Source organism: Pelodiscus sinensis, chromosome 8, assembly GCF_049634645.1.
Source record: "Pelodiscus sinensis isolate JC-2024 chromosome 8, ASM4963464v1, whole genome shotgun sequence".
In the NCBI taxonomy this organism is placed as follows: Eukaryota; Metazoa; Chordata; order Testudines; family Trionychidae; genus Pelodiscus; species Pelodiscus sinensis.
The window spans coordinates 52635558-52653798 of NC_134718.1; the positions used below are offsets into that span (position 1 = coordinate 52635558).

An 18241-nucleotide genomic window follows, 5' to 3' on the forward strand; every position below is an offset into this window, starting at 1 on the left:
AAAATGACACTAATTAAGCAGAACTCTTAGAAGTTGTTATTAGTACATGCTGGCTATAATGTAAATTCTTATTGACATTCGGGAAAATGCACTTTGTGGGCAGAGGTGCAAGCCATGGTAGGAGGGGTAACAGGAAGTGAACTCCTGCCCAGAGTCCCACCAGCCCCTGAAAACAGAGGGATTGCTACTGTCTCATCTGTTACAGTGAGATACGTGACTCACTTTGGTCAAACATGTCACTGACTGCAGTTTATTTTTTTTGTCTATCTTCACTGGATGAGTTTTCAAGATGATTTAACTATAAAGAAAGTTTGTGAGCTTCTAAAGACTTGTTGGTTTTTGAGCTGCTGGGGTTTTTGTTGTTGTTTGTTTTTACTTTGTTTTTGAGAAACATGGGGCACAATGACAACATTTTCTGTCAGGAGAAGTTTGTAAAATCTGAAACTCAAAGAGTAGTTTAATGAATTCACATCTGACTAGGAAGGAATATTTCAATTTGTCTTTTGTATAAATCTGGAAATATTCAACCCAAGTCAGTTTTCCAAGCTAAAATTAGAGAGGAGCCAATACAAGGCTAGAAGCTGGTTGTTACCTTAAATGTTGAGATATATTGGCTTCTCCATGATAGTGCTTTGCTAAACCAGATTTGATGGGCATCTCAATGTTTTGTCTTCCTTATTCTAAAATAAAAATGTTTTGACTTTTGTTTAGGAGGCCCTGGAAGTCCGTAAACCTCAGTTTATTTCTCGTTCACAAGAACGGTTGAAAAAACTTGAACAAATGGTACAAGGGAGGAAAACCCAGCTGAGTGACACTCCTGAAACACAAGAAGGAGCTTTTCCGCCTCACAAACTTTCCTCAGTGTCTATATCTAACAAAAAGAAGCAATATACTGTTCCCCACCCTCTTAGCGGTAAGATGAATTGTGATTCTTGCATCAACACCAGGTTTATAACTGGATTTGAAATCTTGGCACAAATGCAGTATTTCTGTATAAACTGTGGTCAGAATCTGATTCACTGTTGTTACATGATGGTCAACATGCCAACATCTTTACTAATGTTCTAAACTGATTGAAGTGGGAGAGAATGGTTATAGGGAGCACCTAACTCCCATTGGAATAATAAAAAACCCTTGGAAATTATGAAAAAGCCTTCTCAAAATCTTGGAAATTAACCAGTTATGATTCCATCAATACATTATGATGCTATTAAGATGCTACAGAGATGAGCACATGAGACACTAGTGAATTAATGCATCTTAAAACTGGCCACATTCCTAAGAATGAACTTGGATATGCAAGAGTATCAGAGAGATTATTAATTCTAATGACTGATATACTGAATTATTTTGGTATAAGCCTCATAGACTCATAGGCTCATAGACTTTAAGGTCAGAAGGGACCATTATGATCATCTAGTCTGACCCCCTGCACAATGCAGGCCACAGAATCTCATCCACCCACTCCTAGAATAATCCTCTCACCTATATCTCAGATATTGAAGCCTTCAAATAGTTTGAAGACCCCAAGATGCAGAGAATCCTCCAGCTGTGATCTGTACCCCATGCTACAGAGGAAGGCGAAAAACCTCCAGGGCCTCTGCCAATCTACCCTGGAGGAAAATTCCTTCCTGACCCCAAATATGGCGATCAGCTAAACCCTGAGCATGTGGGCAAGACTCACCAGCCAGACACCCAGAAAGTTCTCTATAGTAAGTCCTATCATCCCTCCATTAACCTATTTACCACTGACCTGCTTATTGCTCAGATCATAGATGTGTCCAGATAAATGGCACCAAATTACATTACTTAAAAAAATACTATTTTTGGACTTTCTTGGCTTTATCATATCATACACAAAAGAAAAGTGTGCGCTTAATTTTCAAATTTATTTGCTTGGCTAGCATTCCACTTTATTTTTAAGTTCAGTTAAATCCAAAGACTTTGAAACCACAGTTTTGTAGTAAAAAAACAAAACAATTAAAACAAATACACAATAAGAAGTTTGTCTTGCCATTCTGCTGACAAACCATTAAAAAGCAAAAATGCAGTTGTTTTCTTATATGTTAAATTAGCTAGTATATCATGTGCTCGATTGATCTCTTACTGTAGTATTCATGCCACTGCTTTGTAAGGGAATGTGTTTGCTGGTTAAAGTTGGACCAAGATGTTGGCAGCAGTGCTTTGTGCTGGGCCAACAGAGTCTAGTCCTCTGCTCCCCAGCTATTGAATACCAAACTCATTCCACAAATGACATGCTTGATATTCAAATGGTGCGACAAGCAGGAAGTTACATGTTTCCTCCCAATTGCTTCTGAAGGAGAGGCATTGGAAGAAATGGCAAGTTCTGGTTCTCTAACAAGAGGCAAAATCCCGCACTGAGAATTAACAAGAGATTGATTTAACCATTGTTTAATTCAAGTTTTGACGCAGTAGTAGGGAGATGGAAATCCCAGATAGGTGTAGGACGCTCACTTCTTCAGTTCCACTTTGGCAGAAGCCTTAGGGGACTTTGACTTTCATCTGCATATAGCTGCCATAGGACAAGAAGAAATTAGTAGACTTCCATGGCTCAGCTTCCTCTCCTCTTCCCCATCATCCGTTAGTAGATGAAGTATTGAACCTGTGCTCAGATGTCAGTAGCACATTGATAGAACTTTCAAACAAAATCTATACTTTTCAAGATGGTGTACATTTTATCGTCAACCTCAAGTAGAGACGTTGTTAGTCTGGGCCATCCTTACCCATACACAGAATGTGCAGCTACGTAGAGCATCCGAAAATCTGGGGCATCACTGGGTCTTAATGTCCAGCCGCTCACCTCTTCTTATCCCTGTTCTGTGGCTTCACTTCCTCTGGAGAAGATCTAGTTAACTTAAAAGTGAAAAACCATGCCAGACCTATTAACAGAACACTGAACTTTTGAAAGAGCCATTCAAATAGTTATGAAGCCATTTAACAGGCATTTGCCAACCCCAGATATATACATGCTGTTTCTGAATTTACTGTGTTAGTCTATAGGACCCTTAGTTTAAAATTTGCTTTAAAATATTTCATTAGTGCATTGCTGAAGATTATAAAATTACATCTCTAAAAAATCCACAGGCATAGAGTTAGCAGTTTAATAGTACTGCGTAGGGCCTCATAAATCCTAAGGGCAGCTCTGTTGTTAGTGCTAATACATTTTGGATCATTGTTTGGGGAATCCTAATTCCTGTTGTTATTTAACCTATCGCACAATACAGTCTATTCTACCTTGGCTGTAAAACTGGTATGTAGATTAATGTTTTACAGTTCAATAGGTGCAAAAACAAAAACCAAAGAATATTTTAAAACGGTAACTAAAACTCATTTTCCCATCCATCTAATCAGGTTCATTTATTTACTTGTTAAGGAATTCTGTCCCCGTTGAAGTCAGTGGCCAGACTCTTAAGAATTCACTCTTAGGGTATGTCTACACTGCATTGTAACTCAAAATAAGATATGCAATTTGAGATATGCAAATTGTGTATCTTATTTCGATATTATTTCAAAATAGCTTATTTTGTCATTTGGCGCTGTCTACACAGTGCCAAATTTTGAAATAAAGCGCTATTCCAAAATGTCCCTTATAGACTTTTTCGCCTCACAAACTTTCCTCAGTGTCTATATCTAACAAAAAGAAGCAATATACTGTTCCCCACCCTCTTAGTGGTAAGATGAATTGTGATTCTTGCATCAACACCAGGTTTATAACTGGATTTGAAATCTTGGCACAAATGCAGTATTTCTGTATAAACTGTGGTCAGAATCCTCATAGAATGAGGTTTACATCGGAATAGCAAGCCCGAAATAATGGGCTTGCTATGGAGACATGGGATAGCTATTTCGGGATACTCCGGTATGCTGAAATAGAGTTGCAGTGTAGACGTACCCATAGAATTTGTGCTGTCATAATGCTAGTGGTTTTCCAGTCCAAAGAAAGCAGAGAGGCCAGACCTGGATTTCTAATGTAAAAAACAAGAAGGAAATACATGGTTAACCGGCTGCATCTAGACTGGCAAGTTTTTCCGCAAAAGCAGTTGCGGAAAAACTTGCCAGCTGTCTACACTGGCCATTTGAATTTCCACAAGAACACTGATGATCTCATGTAAGATTGTAAGTGTTCTTGAAGAAATGCTATGCTGCTCCTGTTCAGACAAAAGCCCTCTTGCGCAAATGCTTTTGCACAAGAGGGCCAGTGTAGACAATGCGGTATTGTTTTGCGCAAAAAAAGCCCTGATAGTGAAAATGGCGATCGGGGCTTTCTTGAGGAAAACCGCATCTAGATTGACACGGATGCTTTTCCACAAAAAGTGCTTTTGCAGAAAAGCGTCCGTGCCAATCTAGATGCTCTTTTCCGCAAATGCTTTTAACGGAAAAACTTTTCCGTTAAAAGCATTTGCGAAAAATCATGCCAGTCTAGACGTAGCCGTTGTGTCTGTATGGGGTCTAGGTTTGGTTTTGCTTACTTGGGGAGGGAAGATTTGGATGGAGACACACAAAAAAGATGCAAGTCAATGTTTTCCCCTATATTAGATCACATTCAAGCCAAGTCCAGCTATATAAAGATTTTCTGAAATGAAAATGAAAAATTAAACTTCTTTCTCCTTGAATGATTATTAAATATTAGTGTTCAATGAGAAAGAAAAACATAATATTGAAATGCTTTCATAAATGGCTCAAGAAAATGGCTGGTTTCATCTCTTAATGATTAGTTAAAGATAAATGTGCCTAAATGGGAGCTTCCCATTACTCATCTGCCACAACTTGTTGCTCATAGACAGTCATATGGAATTTTCTATTTGTGATATCCTAACCCTTTGTATAATGACAGAAACTGTCACATATATCCTATAATAAATTCACTTATGGATAAATAGCAACTTTTTTATGTCTGACTGAGCATAAATATTTGGGCTACAGTTAAGAAATAGATTACTAAATTAGTAATGACCAAGTAAAACTTTTTAAAAACAACTCTGTTTACTTATTCAGTTAAACAGAAATTGAGAAATATATAAACATATTGAGCATACTTAACTTGGGCCATGTCTACACTGCAGAGATATTTTGGGTTACCAGAATTATCCCAAAATAGCTATTCTGCATCTTTAAAGCAGCCAGTTATTTCATAATAGATTTAGAATGAACAGGCATGATATTCCAGAATCCCTTTAAGCCTCATTCTACAAGAGATAAGGGATGTTTTGGAATAGCACTTTATTTCAAAATTTGGCGGTTTCTAAATCAATTATTTCAAGGTAAGGGTACAGTATAGACATACCCTTGTATGGAGTAGTGACCTCGGGTATTTTGAACCTTCTACCAATGTTGGCTATTCTGTAAAGCCTACTATCATTAATTATATTAGCAGTGCAAGCTGAGGCCTCTCTAGCACAAGGCAAACTTTGCAGCTGTCTGGGGGTAGCAGATCTGTGGAAGAAGCAACACAGCAGACTGCTTTATGGGAGGAGACTGATTAGGGTGGCATGAACTGCAGAACCTGTTTTGCGTGGACCTGGCTGGCACTAACTGAAAGGTACCCATTGCCTGTGGATATAGTCCACAAAGCTACATCAATGCATGCTAGATATCTTTTAGTTCACTGCAGCAGGGTCCACGTAAGTCAATTAGGGTATGTCTACACTACTGTTATTTCGAAATATCTTATTTTCAAATAGTTAATTCAAAATAGCTTATTTCGAAATAACACATCTACACACAAAATACAGTTTGAAATAGTGTTTTGCTATTTTAAAATAGTGTATCCACACTGAGTGGACACTGAATTGCTTTGAAGGCTGGCCGGAACGAGGTCCAGCAGGGCATCAGGTCAGGAGTTTATTTGTATGGCTGCTGCCTGAGGCTATCTGAGGCTACCTTTGTGCTTAAAGTGACTTCCCACCCGGGGCAGCTGGTTCTCAGCTTTCCCTGCTTGCTTGCCTACCTTGATGAGGGACAGCAAAGCATTTGTGTCTCTGCGTGGTCTGGTTGCCCTCACTTGGGACACCACAGCACTCTGCAACATGGAGCCGGAGCTGCCCCTGGGCACTCTGGTGCTTCTCATGAACGCATTGAGGCATGGCTGGCTGCACTTTCTTCAAGCTGCCATCCAGGAGGTCCATCGGGGGGCTGTCAGTATCCAGGAGGCCCTCTGGGAAAGCTTCCACCCTGAGGAGCATTAAGAGCCTCCCTGGTCTGCCCCACTGGGGGCTTATGCCTCAATCCTCCCCCACATCATTCCACTTACCCTTCCAGCCCCCCTTCCTGATATCAAATAAAATACACATATTTTCATGAACACAAACTCTCTTTATTTAATAAAATGGGGGGGGGGGGAATGAAACTGGTGAGACTGGAGAAAGGAGCTGGGAGAGGAGAGGCGGAAACCTGGGAGGAGGGAGGTGGAAGGGGGAAGCAAGGGGAAGAAGTGGGAGGGGAAACTTAGGGCTCAGGGTTGTGGATCTTGCCAGACCAACTTGATTTTCATGCGAACCTGCTCCTGGGTTCACATGTGACCTTTGGTGGCCAGGCTGGCAGCTATCCTGCCATAGATGGCCGCATTCCTCTGTCTTGTGTGGAGATCATGGACGTTGGGGGCATCTCCCCCAAACCTGAGTAAAGTCCACCCTGATCTCCACCCTGGACCAGGAAGGAGCCCACCTTCTCCAGGCCTGGCAGGCTCCTGGGAGCTAGCAGACTGCTCCTGGGGAGCAGTGGAGGGCTGGCTGCCAGTGGCTTGCTGGCTCATATTTTGGGGCCACTGGGTCAGAGGCAGTGACTGCTGGCTCTGGGTCGGCAGGCTTGGAGCTGGCACAGGCAATGTGGCCAGAGTCAACCCCTTTAAGGGCTCCAGGGAGGGAGGGGAAGGAGAGGAGTGTTCTTGTTTGAGGCTGGAGTGGCCACCAGGGCACCCTGGGAAGGGCTGGAGGATCCCTATTTCAAAATAAGGGTATGTCTACACTACCCTCCTAGTTCGAACTAGGAGGGTAATGTAGGCATACTGCACTTGCAAATGAAGCCCGGGATTTGAATTTCCCGGGCTTCATTTGCATAAGCGGGGAGCCGCCGTTTTTAAAACCCCGCTGGTTCGAACCCCGTGCAGCGCGGCTACATGGGGCTCGAACTAGGTAGTTCGGACTAGGATTCCTATTCCGAACTACCGGTACACCTCGTGGAACCCCTTAGCTCAGTTGAGGCTCAACAGTTCGCTTCCTCAAATGCCGTTGCCTAGGCCCTAGGATAATAAAATTGAAATTGTAGCACCAAATCCATCCAAAGACAAATGCCCTGAGCAGTTAGTTGTGGTGGAGAGCTGCCTCCTATGTGGACTCATGGCCCCACAGATGTATATTAAAAATAAAATATTTTAATTTCTGGTGATTGTGACTGAGCACTGAATGCTGCATGAGACAGGGCCTGCCAGCAAGCCTGGGGAATCCCACCTCCATTTCCAGATTCCTCACCTGCCCCTTTCACCCTCCAGCTTCCCCATATTTCCCTTCCTTCCCCTGCCTCTATCTCTATCTCCATCTCCATCTCCACTCCTTTGTGACCATTCCTGGCTCTCCAATTCATCCCAGCTGTCTGGTTCTGCCAGCTCCACAATAGGGAAAGGCCCTGCCCAGCACCTCATACCCCCTGGAATAAAAAAATGCTGAAACGAGGGATGGTATTCGCAGCACACAAAGCCCAGGCTGCTGGAGGGTGCACTGTGGAACAAGCTGAGAGTTAAGGCTAAAATGTATTAGAGGCTGTGAGTGTGTGCCTGGCCATTGTACTGAATGTTTGTCTGTCCCTGCCCTGAGCTGGTGACCAACTGAGCCTACTGAAGTGTGTGGCGGGGTCAAGTAAGGCATCTCCAGTACTCTGAAGCCAGAGACCAAGGGGAGTGCAGAATCCCGATGGATCGAGCATGCCATCTGGGGGTTTGGAAGGAAAGACCTAGGTCTGCCAATGGAAGGTGGGTGGTCAAGGAGTTGGGTGGAGGGGCTATGCATCTCAGTGCTGAATCCTGACCCCACTGAACCTAACTCTCCAGAGGACGAGAGCGTGAACCCCGCTGATGAACTGTTCCTCAGAACAGGCAGTAAAGGAGTCAACCTGGTTTAGAATCTTTAGTGCACTGCCATTTGGCAGAGCCCCCAAATTCCTATCTCTTCAACCTCCTACTCTGTCCTAGGTCCAGCCCTGGGCAGAGCTGAAAGCAGAGACAGCTGCCTCTTTGCTCCCCGCACAGGAGTGTGAGCCAGTTGTTCTAAGCAGGAGCAGCCTGCAGTGTGCATCCCTGCTGATAAATTATAGAGCAACTTGACTCTGAATTAAGTACACTCGTGCTGAAGGGCTAAGCCAGCTGTACACTCCAGAGCGTGGTAGCGGAACCCATCAGAGAAGTTACATTCATTACCAAGGGGGGACAGGCTTCTCTGGTGACAAATGGCCCCAGATTCCAGCAGGCTGAGAGGGAGGAGAGGTCCATTCCACACTTCTATTCTCTGGCAGTGTTGCAATAAGATTTGCTCATCTGCAGTATGCAAAGGAGCAGCACACTGAAGTTTTGCATAGAGCAGTAGCTTGTCCTGAGTGGCCTGTGCGTGCAGGATCCTTATTTAGATGGTTGTGGAAGAACTTAGTCATAGTATAGAGAGTCTAGTAGATGTATTTGAAGGTTTAAAGTTTTGATTTAAAAAAAAATCTGAGGCTTTTCAAAGCATATTTAATACAACATTAAAGTAGAGTGGAAATGGATCTGCAGGCTGCAGGATTTGGACCAATTCACGTTCATGTTAGTGGGCAATGGAATCTATATTTCCTAGGGAGTTCAGAAATCTTAGCTGTAGATCAAAACATAGTTCTGTCTTGCTGCTCATACACAGTGTGCTCAAGTGATCTCACTTTGCCACAGAATTCTAGGAACTCAGGCAGCCCAGAAAAGATGACATCATATGAGGAATACATAAAGGTAGTTTTGCCCAGTCTGCTTTATGTGTTCCTCAGCCTGAGGCCAACCCAGAATGAGAGCAGCTCACATAACAGTATGTCATAGTTACCTGTGTAAAGCATCATGCAGAAATCTAACCCTACATAAAGAACAACAGGAATACCCAATTGTGAACTTATATTTTGGCAGCCAAGTAAGGGAAGAAACATTTCCCAATTATTTTGTTTTAAAATGTAAGTGTGCTTGTTTCAGACTGCAAACTCATTTTTGGATTGTAAGCTCATTGGGGCAAGGACTATCACTTACTAAATCTTTTTATGGTACCCACTACCATAAGAACCTGCTTTGAGGCCTCTATGAATTATTATCATGTGAGTAATAATAATACTAAGTTGTTATTTATGGGCTGAGCTCTTTGAAAATCTGATTCTACTGTAGAATAGTGATAGAAATGTGGCTGTGTTAGTCTGAGGAAGTGGGTCTGGGCCACGAAAAGCTCATCATCTAATAAACCATCTTGTTAGTCTTTAAAGTGCTACATTGTCCTGCATTTTGATTCTACTGGAGAGCTTTTAAAAGGCAAAAAAGGACAATTACATACCTAAGGGTCATTACATGTTAATAGGAATTGTACACTTAAGTCATATTTTGATGTAAAAATTTCCTAATCTAATCCTATTTAGTCTGTTAAAAAGCTAGGACCTTAAAGAGTTTTTTGATGTACTTTTCTTTTTTGTACACATGCTCTGACTTTCCTTTTTAGTGTACAAGTATCCTTTGGACTGCTGCTCTGTTCTTTTATATTAACACTGGCTTCTCCTTGTAACCTCCCTTCCATTTGCCCTGCTGATCTAAAAGGAATACTACCTCCTTTAAGCTTCTTCTCCCCTATCATTGGAAGTGAGTGTCAATATCCTGCTACAAAAATCCCAGGCCTTGGTAGCTCTGAACTATGAAGCAGGTTAAATTAGTAACCATGCAAGTGTTCATTACCTGAAGTCCTTAGAGCACTTAACCAGGGTAGTGCCATTATCAGGACTATTGGAATAAAGAAAACAACATGGCAAGGATTAAACAGGGTTAATTCTTAACCTCTAAACTAGCATCTTCTGTGGGCATTTTCACAACAGCTGAGGGAAAACTGTAGGGACTCTGCCATCTGGCTTGTCTACACATTTTTTGGTCTCTGTGGAACAGTATGTTCTTTCCAAACAATAGAAAAGCAACCTTAGAAAAACAGAGAACCCTAGAGAGTAGAATGATGAGATGGAATCCAGGTTAAAACGTATACTGTATTTTTAATAGGGCCCATAGGCTTCAAAGTATGGTTTTTTGATTGCCTCTTTAGCCTGAGAATGATGATTTACACTCTTTTCCCCTTTCCTGGGGTCTTTGTAACCATGTCAAACATGTAGCTCCTTCTCAGAATATAATCAAAGGTAATTCATGCATTTGCCATCAATAGTTTTTATAAGGGCAACTTGATTGCAAGCATGACCCTGGGGATAGGTTCTGAAATTCTCTCTGGCTGTGCAGCGCAGCATCCTTATTATACTTCTAGGCTACGTACAGTGAGTAAACTGGGGGTATGGAAAATTTCTACTCTAGTTCCTATTTTTTAGAAAGGGGGGACGTGATGTGAGAAACTACAGGTAATTGTACGCAAGGTCTTGGAACAAATTTTGAAAGAGAATGTAGTTAAGGACATAGAGGTAAATGGTAATCGTGATAAAATGCAAAATAGTTTTACAAGAGGTAGATGATAACAGACCAATCTGATCTCCTTCTTTGAGAAAATAACTGATTTTTTAGGCAAAGGAAATGTAATAGGTCTAATCTATTTGGGTTTCAAGAATGTATTTGATACAGTTCTGCATAAAAAATTATTAGTTACATTAGAGAAGATGAGGATTAATCTAAGAATTAAAAGGTTGAATAAGGAACTGATTAAAGGGGAGACTATAACAGATCATACTGAAAAGTGAACTGTCACAATGTAGTGGAATTCTACAGGGATTGGTCTTGGGACCAAGCTTGTTTAATATTTTTATTAATGGCCTTGGGAATGTGCTCCCCTTCTCCTGCAGAGTTTAGAGCTGCAGGCAGAAGGGTAAAGGCTTGTGGCACCAGGTTGGCCTTGCTAACACCATGCCACACAGCCCTTCATAGGAGCCATGCCCGACCCCAGCGCTCCCTTTGCGCACATCCCCCTCCCCCAGTAGCTGGCAGCACTCCCATAGCACCTCTGATGCTCTTGGCCAGGGACAAAAGATGGCACCAGCCTAGACTGGTGCAGATATCCTGGACCTCCATGATGTGTGGGAGGAGAAGTTCAACCTCCAGGATCTCCGCACCAGAAGAAGAAATGCAGATGTATACGGCTGTATAGCTGCTTGGCTGGCTGAGAAGGGACACATGCAGACCCTCAATAATGTCTGCATGAAAACAAAGGAACTCCAGCAGCCCTACACTAAGGCCAGGGAGGAAAGTGGATACTCTGGGGTGGCTCCTCACACCTACTGTTACTATAAGCGGCTTGATGCCATCCTGGGAGGAGGACCGGTCACCTCCCCCCTGTTGTTGTTGACTCCAGCCACAACACGCCTGGCATCAGCCTCCATGAGGGCAGAGTCACGGAGGAGGAGGGGGAGGAGGAACAGGCCAACCAGGAGCTGATCCTCAGCCTGGAGATGGTCCCCCCACCTCCCAGGATGTCTCCCAGTGCTCTGACAATCCCAGCAAAGGCATTTCAGGTGAGTTCTATAACTTTCCCTATACATATGTGGGGGCAGGCATTGGGCTGCGAGGGGCTGGGCACTCCTCACTCTGCCTTCTCAGCCTGGGGAGTGCAAAACAGCCTGTGCACATGGTGCACCAGTCCAGAGCACTCAGCTCCATAAGGCTCTCACACAGAAACTTCTCACTTCTTCTCACAAGATTCCTGGAGAGGCCTGCCTTACTCTGGACTCCGTGGTGGGACACCTTCCCACGACAAGCCACCACTAATGAGTCATGGAACCACACAGCAGTGCCACACACGGCACAGGGTCATGCACGTACTCTTAGGTTGTATCTGCTCCCAGTCACACGTGCCAATGAAGCCAAGCCACCCCGACCCTCCATCTCACCCACAATCTCCTGGTCTGACCGGCACCTTCCCATGCCTGCTTGTCTCTGGGCCATGGGGGTAGCAATACTCCCCTGAAATGTCCATGGCCTTGCCGGAAAGTGCCCACTGTCTAGGCAACATATGGTCTTTCTTGAAGCACAATACCATCTTCTGAACTGAGACCTTCAGTGTCAGCTCAGAGATTAGGACTAGGCTTCATGCACAGTGACTCCTAGGATGATTGCCCTTGTAACTTTTTTTCACAGCTGAGCCAGCTGCAAGCATGGCACGTCCACCACCTCCCATGCCATCTTCCTGGCTCCACAGGATCCCCTGCAGAAAGTGCACGAGGGAAGACCTGCTATGGGACCAGATGGCCTGCCTCCACTCCCTTGTCTGGAGGTTCGATGAGGAGCACCGGGAATGGTCTGCCAACCATGAGGAGCAGGAGAAGGCTACATGGGACCAGCTGGCATGCTAGCACAAGGCCATGTGCTTCTCCATAATGTCTGTCATTGAGTGTGTGGCTATGTGCATGGAGTGGGCCAACAGCCATCTCCCCTCCCACACCCCTCCAACTCCCTGCACCTGCTCCTGCACGCACAACTCCCTGCCCCCCTCGCTTCTTCTCCTAGCCTCCCTCCCCCAGGAGCCACTGAATACATGGCATTAGGACCTCTCATGCAGCTAAAGCCTCCTGAGCTACCCGAGGCAGGCACCAGTCTCAGCCCATATTCCTAAGCTCAGAGTTCCCTCCATGAAGCTGACTGACAGGGTGAGGCTGATTAATCACCTGTGAAGCTATGCCACCATGCAGCTTAGAGGATACACTGGCAGTCGGGGAAAAAAGTGCCAGCGTGAATCTTCTGGAACAGGCCCGAGTTCCGGAACATGCAGGCATCACGCACCTTCCCCAACCAGCCAACGTTAATGTCCGTGAACTGTCTCTTATGGTCCACCAGGGCCTGCAGCACCATAGAGAAGTACCCCTTTCTGTTTATGTAGTCCGAGGCACAGTGGTTGGAGGCCAGGATGGGGATATGCATGTCATCTATCAGCTGCAGCTGGAGAAGCCCATGGAAGCAAAGCCATTCATGATGGGATCTACATTCCCCAGAGTGACGACCCTCGGCAGCAGCACCGTATTGATGGCCTTGACTGCCTGCAGGACCACGGCCCCAACTGTGGATTTCCCCATGCCAAACTGGTTGCCCATGGAGCAGTAGCTTTCCAGCATGGCAAGCTGTCATAAGGCAATGGCAACGTGCTTCTGTGGGGGATGGCAGGTCTCATGTAAGTGTCCTGTCACCCAAGGGCAGGGGCAAGCCATTTACAGAGCTCCAGAAAGGTGGCCTTCCGCATGTGGAAGTTCTGGAGTTATTGCTGGTCATCCCATTGCTGCAGGACAATGCAGTCTCACCAGTTGGAACTCGTCTCCCTCCACCAGAAGCGGCGTTCCACAGTGTGCAGGGGATTGAGGATCAATTTGCTGCAGCAGGAGTGCCAGGGTCTTTGGGATGGGGTAGTGTGGTTCAGGCTGGCTGTTGTTGTCCTGAAGCAGCACATGGGCAGTCTGGATGAACTGCACCATGAGGCATAGCACGAGGCCCGATTGCCTGGCACTGATTTGCAGCAGCTCCGGCTCCATATTGGAAGTGCTGTGGCATCTGCACGGGCCCCTGGGGCAGACAGTGTGAGTTTTTTGTTCCACGAAGGTGTAGGCAGTGGAGGAGTGGTGTTTGAAATGTGACTGTAGAGAGGATCCCCTTTATGTATGTGTCTCAGATGGCGTCAGTGAGTAGCTACAGGAAGTGTCTGCCCCCTGATACCCTCCCAGGAGTGCTTCCTATGGATTTAAATCCAATTCAGGCTTCAATCAGTGTGGACTCACTATTTTGAAATAATTCTGCGCTATTGTGATGGTGCCTTGTAGTGTGGATATGCTATTTCAAATTAGTTATTTCGGGAGTTATTTCAAAATAATGTCCTAGTGTAGACATGCCCTTAGAGACCTGTTGTTATAACTTTACTGTTTCTCATAAAGGAGAAAGATTATTGGTATCTAATAAAATTTCCATATAAATACTGACATCTGTGCAGCTTCCTTTTACTTGATTATCTTCTAAAACAAGTTTTGCCATTTGTAATTGTAATTCATGAACAGGATTTAACAAAATGTCCAAAACAACATTACGAAAATGTGAATGTTTATCCAGCAGAAGAGTCTAGCATCACTTCTGAGGCAAATAACCTACAAACTCTTTTACTAGCCTTCGTACTGACTGGGTAATGTGCACTGTTAAATTAGAGTGCTAATTATTCCAAGAAACGCTATTCTGCTGTTGACTATGTCAAACAAATTAGAGATCCCACTGTGATGAACTGAATAGAAACAATGTTCAAATAACTGGATTTAAATCTCAAAAACCATGATGTAATTACTTTAGTGACAAGACTACCAGCTGTTTATAGGCCTTTAAATCCTCCTAATGAACAGCCTTGTGATCTTAGTGTGCATACACACTTTTAAAGTTTTTTTTTTAAATTCAGAAGAACATATTTTTATATCCTCTAATTTTCCTTCCCTTTTGGAAACAGCAATATAGGGAATCATAAAGTTACCATCCATCACCTTAATAGAGGTTTGCTGATTTCTCCTGATTTATATTACTATCTGGAAGTCAGTCTCAAATTCTCTGATTTTGAAAGTATTTTAGAAGCAAATGCATGGAACATCTCCTGAACTGTAGGAAACAGGCTTTCTCTGGGCTGTCCTGAGAAGAACTGTGTAGACCTGATTATTATTAGGGAATGTAGACAAGGGCAATTAGAGGATATAAACTAAAAAATACACAAAAACCAATGCCACTGCCACTATAATGCAGCCTGCCTACCTTCAGGTGGCATTGGTGGTTGATTAAATCTTTGAAGCCACATTTCCATTTCAGGTTGTATATTACTCCCATTTTGCCAAGACTCTGATTCCTCCCACCCCTGTCATTATTCAGTGCTAGCAACAGCATCACTCATGCTGTTGGCACATTGCTAGTAGTTTGGGGCCAAAAGTAATGAATAGAAATTAGGATATGCTCAAGAAAATCTAATTGAGACCAGCAACCACCTGTTTTTGTTGTGATTTTATTATTAACCACATTTATAATGGTAGTACCCTATGAGCCGAGCAAGAATAGCTCTTCATTGTGCTAGTCATTGAACAAACACAGTCCCCAAAAGGTAACAACCTAAATAGACAAGACAGACCCAGGGTGCAGGAAGGAGTAGAATTACACAAGTGGAATGAATAATGGAATGGTGACACACATGTTAGTTCTGCATGGGGGAGGGTGGAGGAGAGGAGTGGGGATGTATTGAGCAGTGCATGTTTGCAACTGAAGCTTTAAAGAAAGTCAGACCACTGAATTGGTGGAAGTAACAGGCTAATTTGTCAATTGAGGCAGCTCACTGAGCTTTTGTTGAATGCCTGTTTTAGTTAAACAGGAGAGAAGCCCCTAAATATAACCACTTGCAAGGGCTTCACTTTTCAGTGACTGGCAATATACTATGCAGGGTCATGAACTGGGTGTGTACACATTTTTAGGGAAGCAGAAGGCACTTTCATGTACCAATAGGCAGAAACTGGCCAACAGTACATTTTCTCTCTCATTATTTCAGTAGCTCAGTGATTTATTTGTGCATGGAAAGCCACGGAACCTATTCAGTCTCTTCTCATTCTTAAGCTATCTGTCCTCTCGCTAAACATTTAAGAGGTCCCCAGACAGGAAATGTATTTTTCTTCTAATCCATCTCTGGGATTGGCATTAGCATTTGTTAAAAATATATTCATGATGATGAACTGTTTGCCTTGGTTAGCAACTTCCACACTTTGGTGTGGGTTCCTCACCCCATTAAGGGAATGTCACAGATAAATCACTGTTAGGCATGCTATTGTAAACCAGAATCTCAGCAGTTCTACAGGATTTGAATAAAACGTGGATGGCGTGTCTCATAGCAACATTGTTTTTCTGTAGAATTTCTCAGCAAAAACTCTGAAAAGCTGTCAATCTTAGAACTCAGTACTTTTCCCTGCTTAGAATATTTTTCACACTAAAAATCAAAGCTATGAATTTGATGTTGAATTGTAATAATCTAACAAATGTAATTTAGAAGTCGGCTATTATCATCTTGGTGCATTGTCTGCCTTATGACTTAGTTTGATCTTTGCTCAATAGGGACGTTAATTCAGACCTTGATTATGCATTTGGTCAGATATTATAATTCTTAGCATAGTGGCCCTTTTGATGAGCCAGCATGGCAAACTTCCACTTCAAACTGTATTTTGCTGCCTGGATGTTAACCATAATTAAGTACCATGCACATATTATTTTACTCTATAATTTGTATTGGCTTTTCATTTCCTTTTTAAATTATTTTAAGTTTTTCTCCTGGTGCAATCCCCCACGGTTTAACCTTTTTGTAAAGCCATATTTTAAATTATTTCCCCGTTAAATATTGCCGTGAGAGTTAGCGGAGAGATTCTATATAACTGGGTATTGCATGTTTGCTTATGATGTTGCATTATAAAACTTATGACTCTTTTTTTATGCAGCAGATATTTTTATAAGCAAGCTAGAGGTTTTTTAATATCCAGGGAAGGTTTTTCAGGATTTCCACTATTTATTCTTCCTCTAAAAGCCATTCTCACAGCAACCTCTCTTTCCTGCCAAGGTGTACAGGCCATATCTTGTTCTAATGCCCTTTCAAGACAGTTTTTAGGTCAGTTTTCCTTCGGAATTATTTCAAAATAACTCCCCTCATTTCAAAATAACAAGTGGAGCACCCACACTACCAAAACCGTTATTTCAAAATAACAGGCTGGTTATTTCGAAATAATATCTCCTGCTTTCCATGAGGAATAATGCTTATTTATTTCAAAATAGCAGTAGTGTGGACTCTCCAGTGCTGCTATTTCAAAATAACTACTCCCAAGGTCATTCAAAGTAAGAACTCTCCAGTGCTTCTTGGGGCTCTAAGCCAAGGTAAGCACATCCACATTAAGGGAGACTGCCTCGGATGAATTTCGAGGCTTCCCTGTAGTGTGGACGCACTGTTTTGAGAGTTATTATTCTGAAATAATTTCCTAGTGTAGACATGCCCTTGGAGATTATTGCTCTAGGGCGATGGGCACCAACCAGAAGATCAGGATCTGATGGTAGATCCTGAAGCTTCTGACAGGTAATCCTGCCTGTTTTGGCCGAAAGGCTATCTATCAAGTGCCAGTACTTCATCAGCCTCTCCCCACTCTTGTGCTTCTCCTGCCCTCTGCATTTGCACAGCAAGCAGGAAGCTCCAGGGAGCTACTCTGAGGCTGTGTCTACATTGGCACCCTTTTCCGGAAAAGGGATGCTAATGAGACAAGTTGGAATTGCAAATGCCGCGGGGGATTTAAATATCCCCCGCGGCATTTGCATGGACATGGCTGCCGCTTTTTTCCGGCTCGGGGCTTTGCCGGAGAAAAGTGCCAGTCTAGACGGGATCTTTCAGAAAATAAAGCCTTTTCCGGAAGATCCCTTATTTCTCTTAAAATCAGGAATAAAGGATCTTCTGGAAAAGGCTTTATTTTCTGAAAGATCCTGTCTAGACTGGCACTTTTCTCCGGCAAAGCCCCGAGCTGGAAAAAAGCGGCAGCCATGTTCATGCAAATGCCGCGGGGATATTTAAATCCCCCGCGGCATTTGCAATTCCAACTTGTCTCATTAGCATCCCTTTTCCGGAAAAGGGTGCCAATGTAGACACAACCTGAGTGTAAAGGTAAAATATGGGGATGCTGATGTCAAGGTGTCTCTCTCCTCCCAACACCTGCACCCCATCTCCAGAGAGGAGGGGACATGACAGGGCTCAAGATGGAGGGAGCTCACTGGCAACTGCTCCTACGTCTAAATGTGCTCAGCATACTTTAAGGGGCAATGTGAATCACTATCATTCTAATTTGCTGTGTGTCTCTGTCACTCTCCCATATGCATACTCTGTCTTTCCCACTCAGCTCCTGACACAAAACATACTTATATTGTTGTAGTTACTGCTTTTACTTCTTTCAAAGTGTGTTATTTCAGGTTTTTGATTGGTCAGTGCATTTCATAATTTTTATTTCTCTCTATGCTTAAATTTAATTC

General features: G+C 43.4%; 1 protein-coding gene and 1 long non-coding RNA gene across 3 annotated transcripts in view; one reads left to right on the forward strand and one right to left on the reverse strand.

The window, feature by feature from the left end:
• C8H10orf90 (chromosome 8 C10orf90 homolog) overlaps window positions 1-18241 on the forward strand; it is a 119193-nt gene that overhangs the window by 90388 nt on the left and 10564 nt on the right. Inside the window, exon 6 of the mRNA XM_075935279.1 lies at window positions 712-913. Within this exon, the coding sequence (XP_075791394.1) occupies window positions 712-913 (202 nt within the window). The remainder of the gene's footprint in view (window positions 1-711; window positions 914-18241) is intronic.
• The window catches only part of LOC142830431 (uncharacterized), a 92825-nt gene that overhangs the window by 48645 nt on the left and 25939 nt on the right, over window positions 1-18241 (reverse strand). The window lies entirely within an intron of this gene.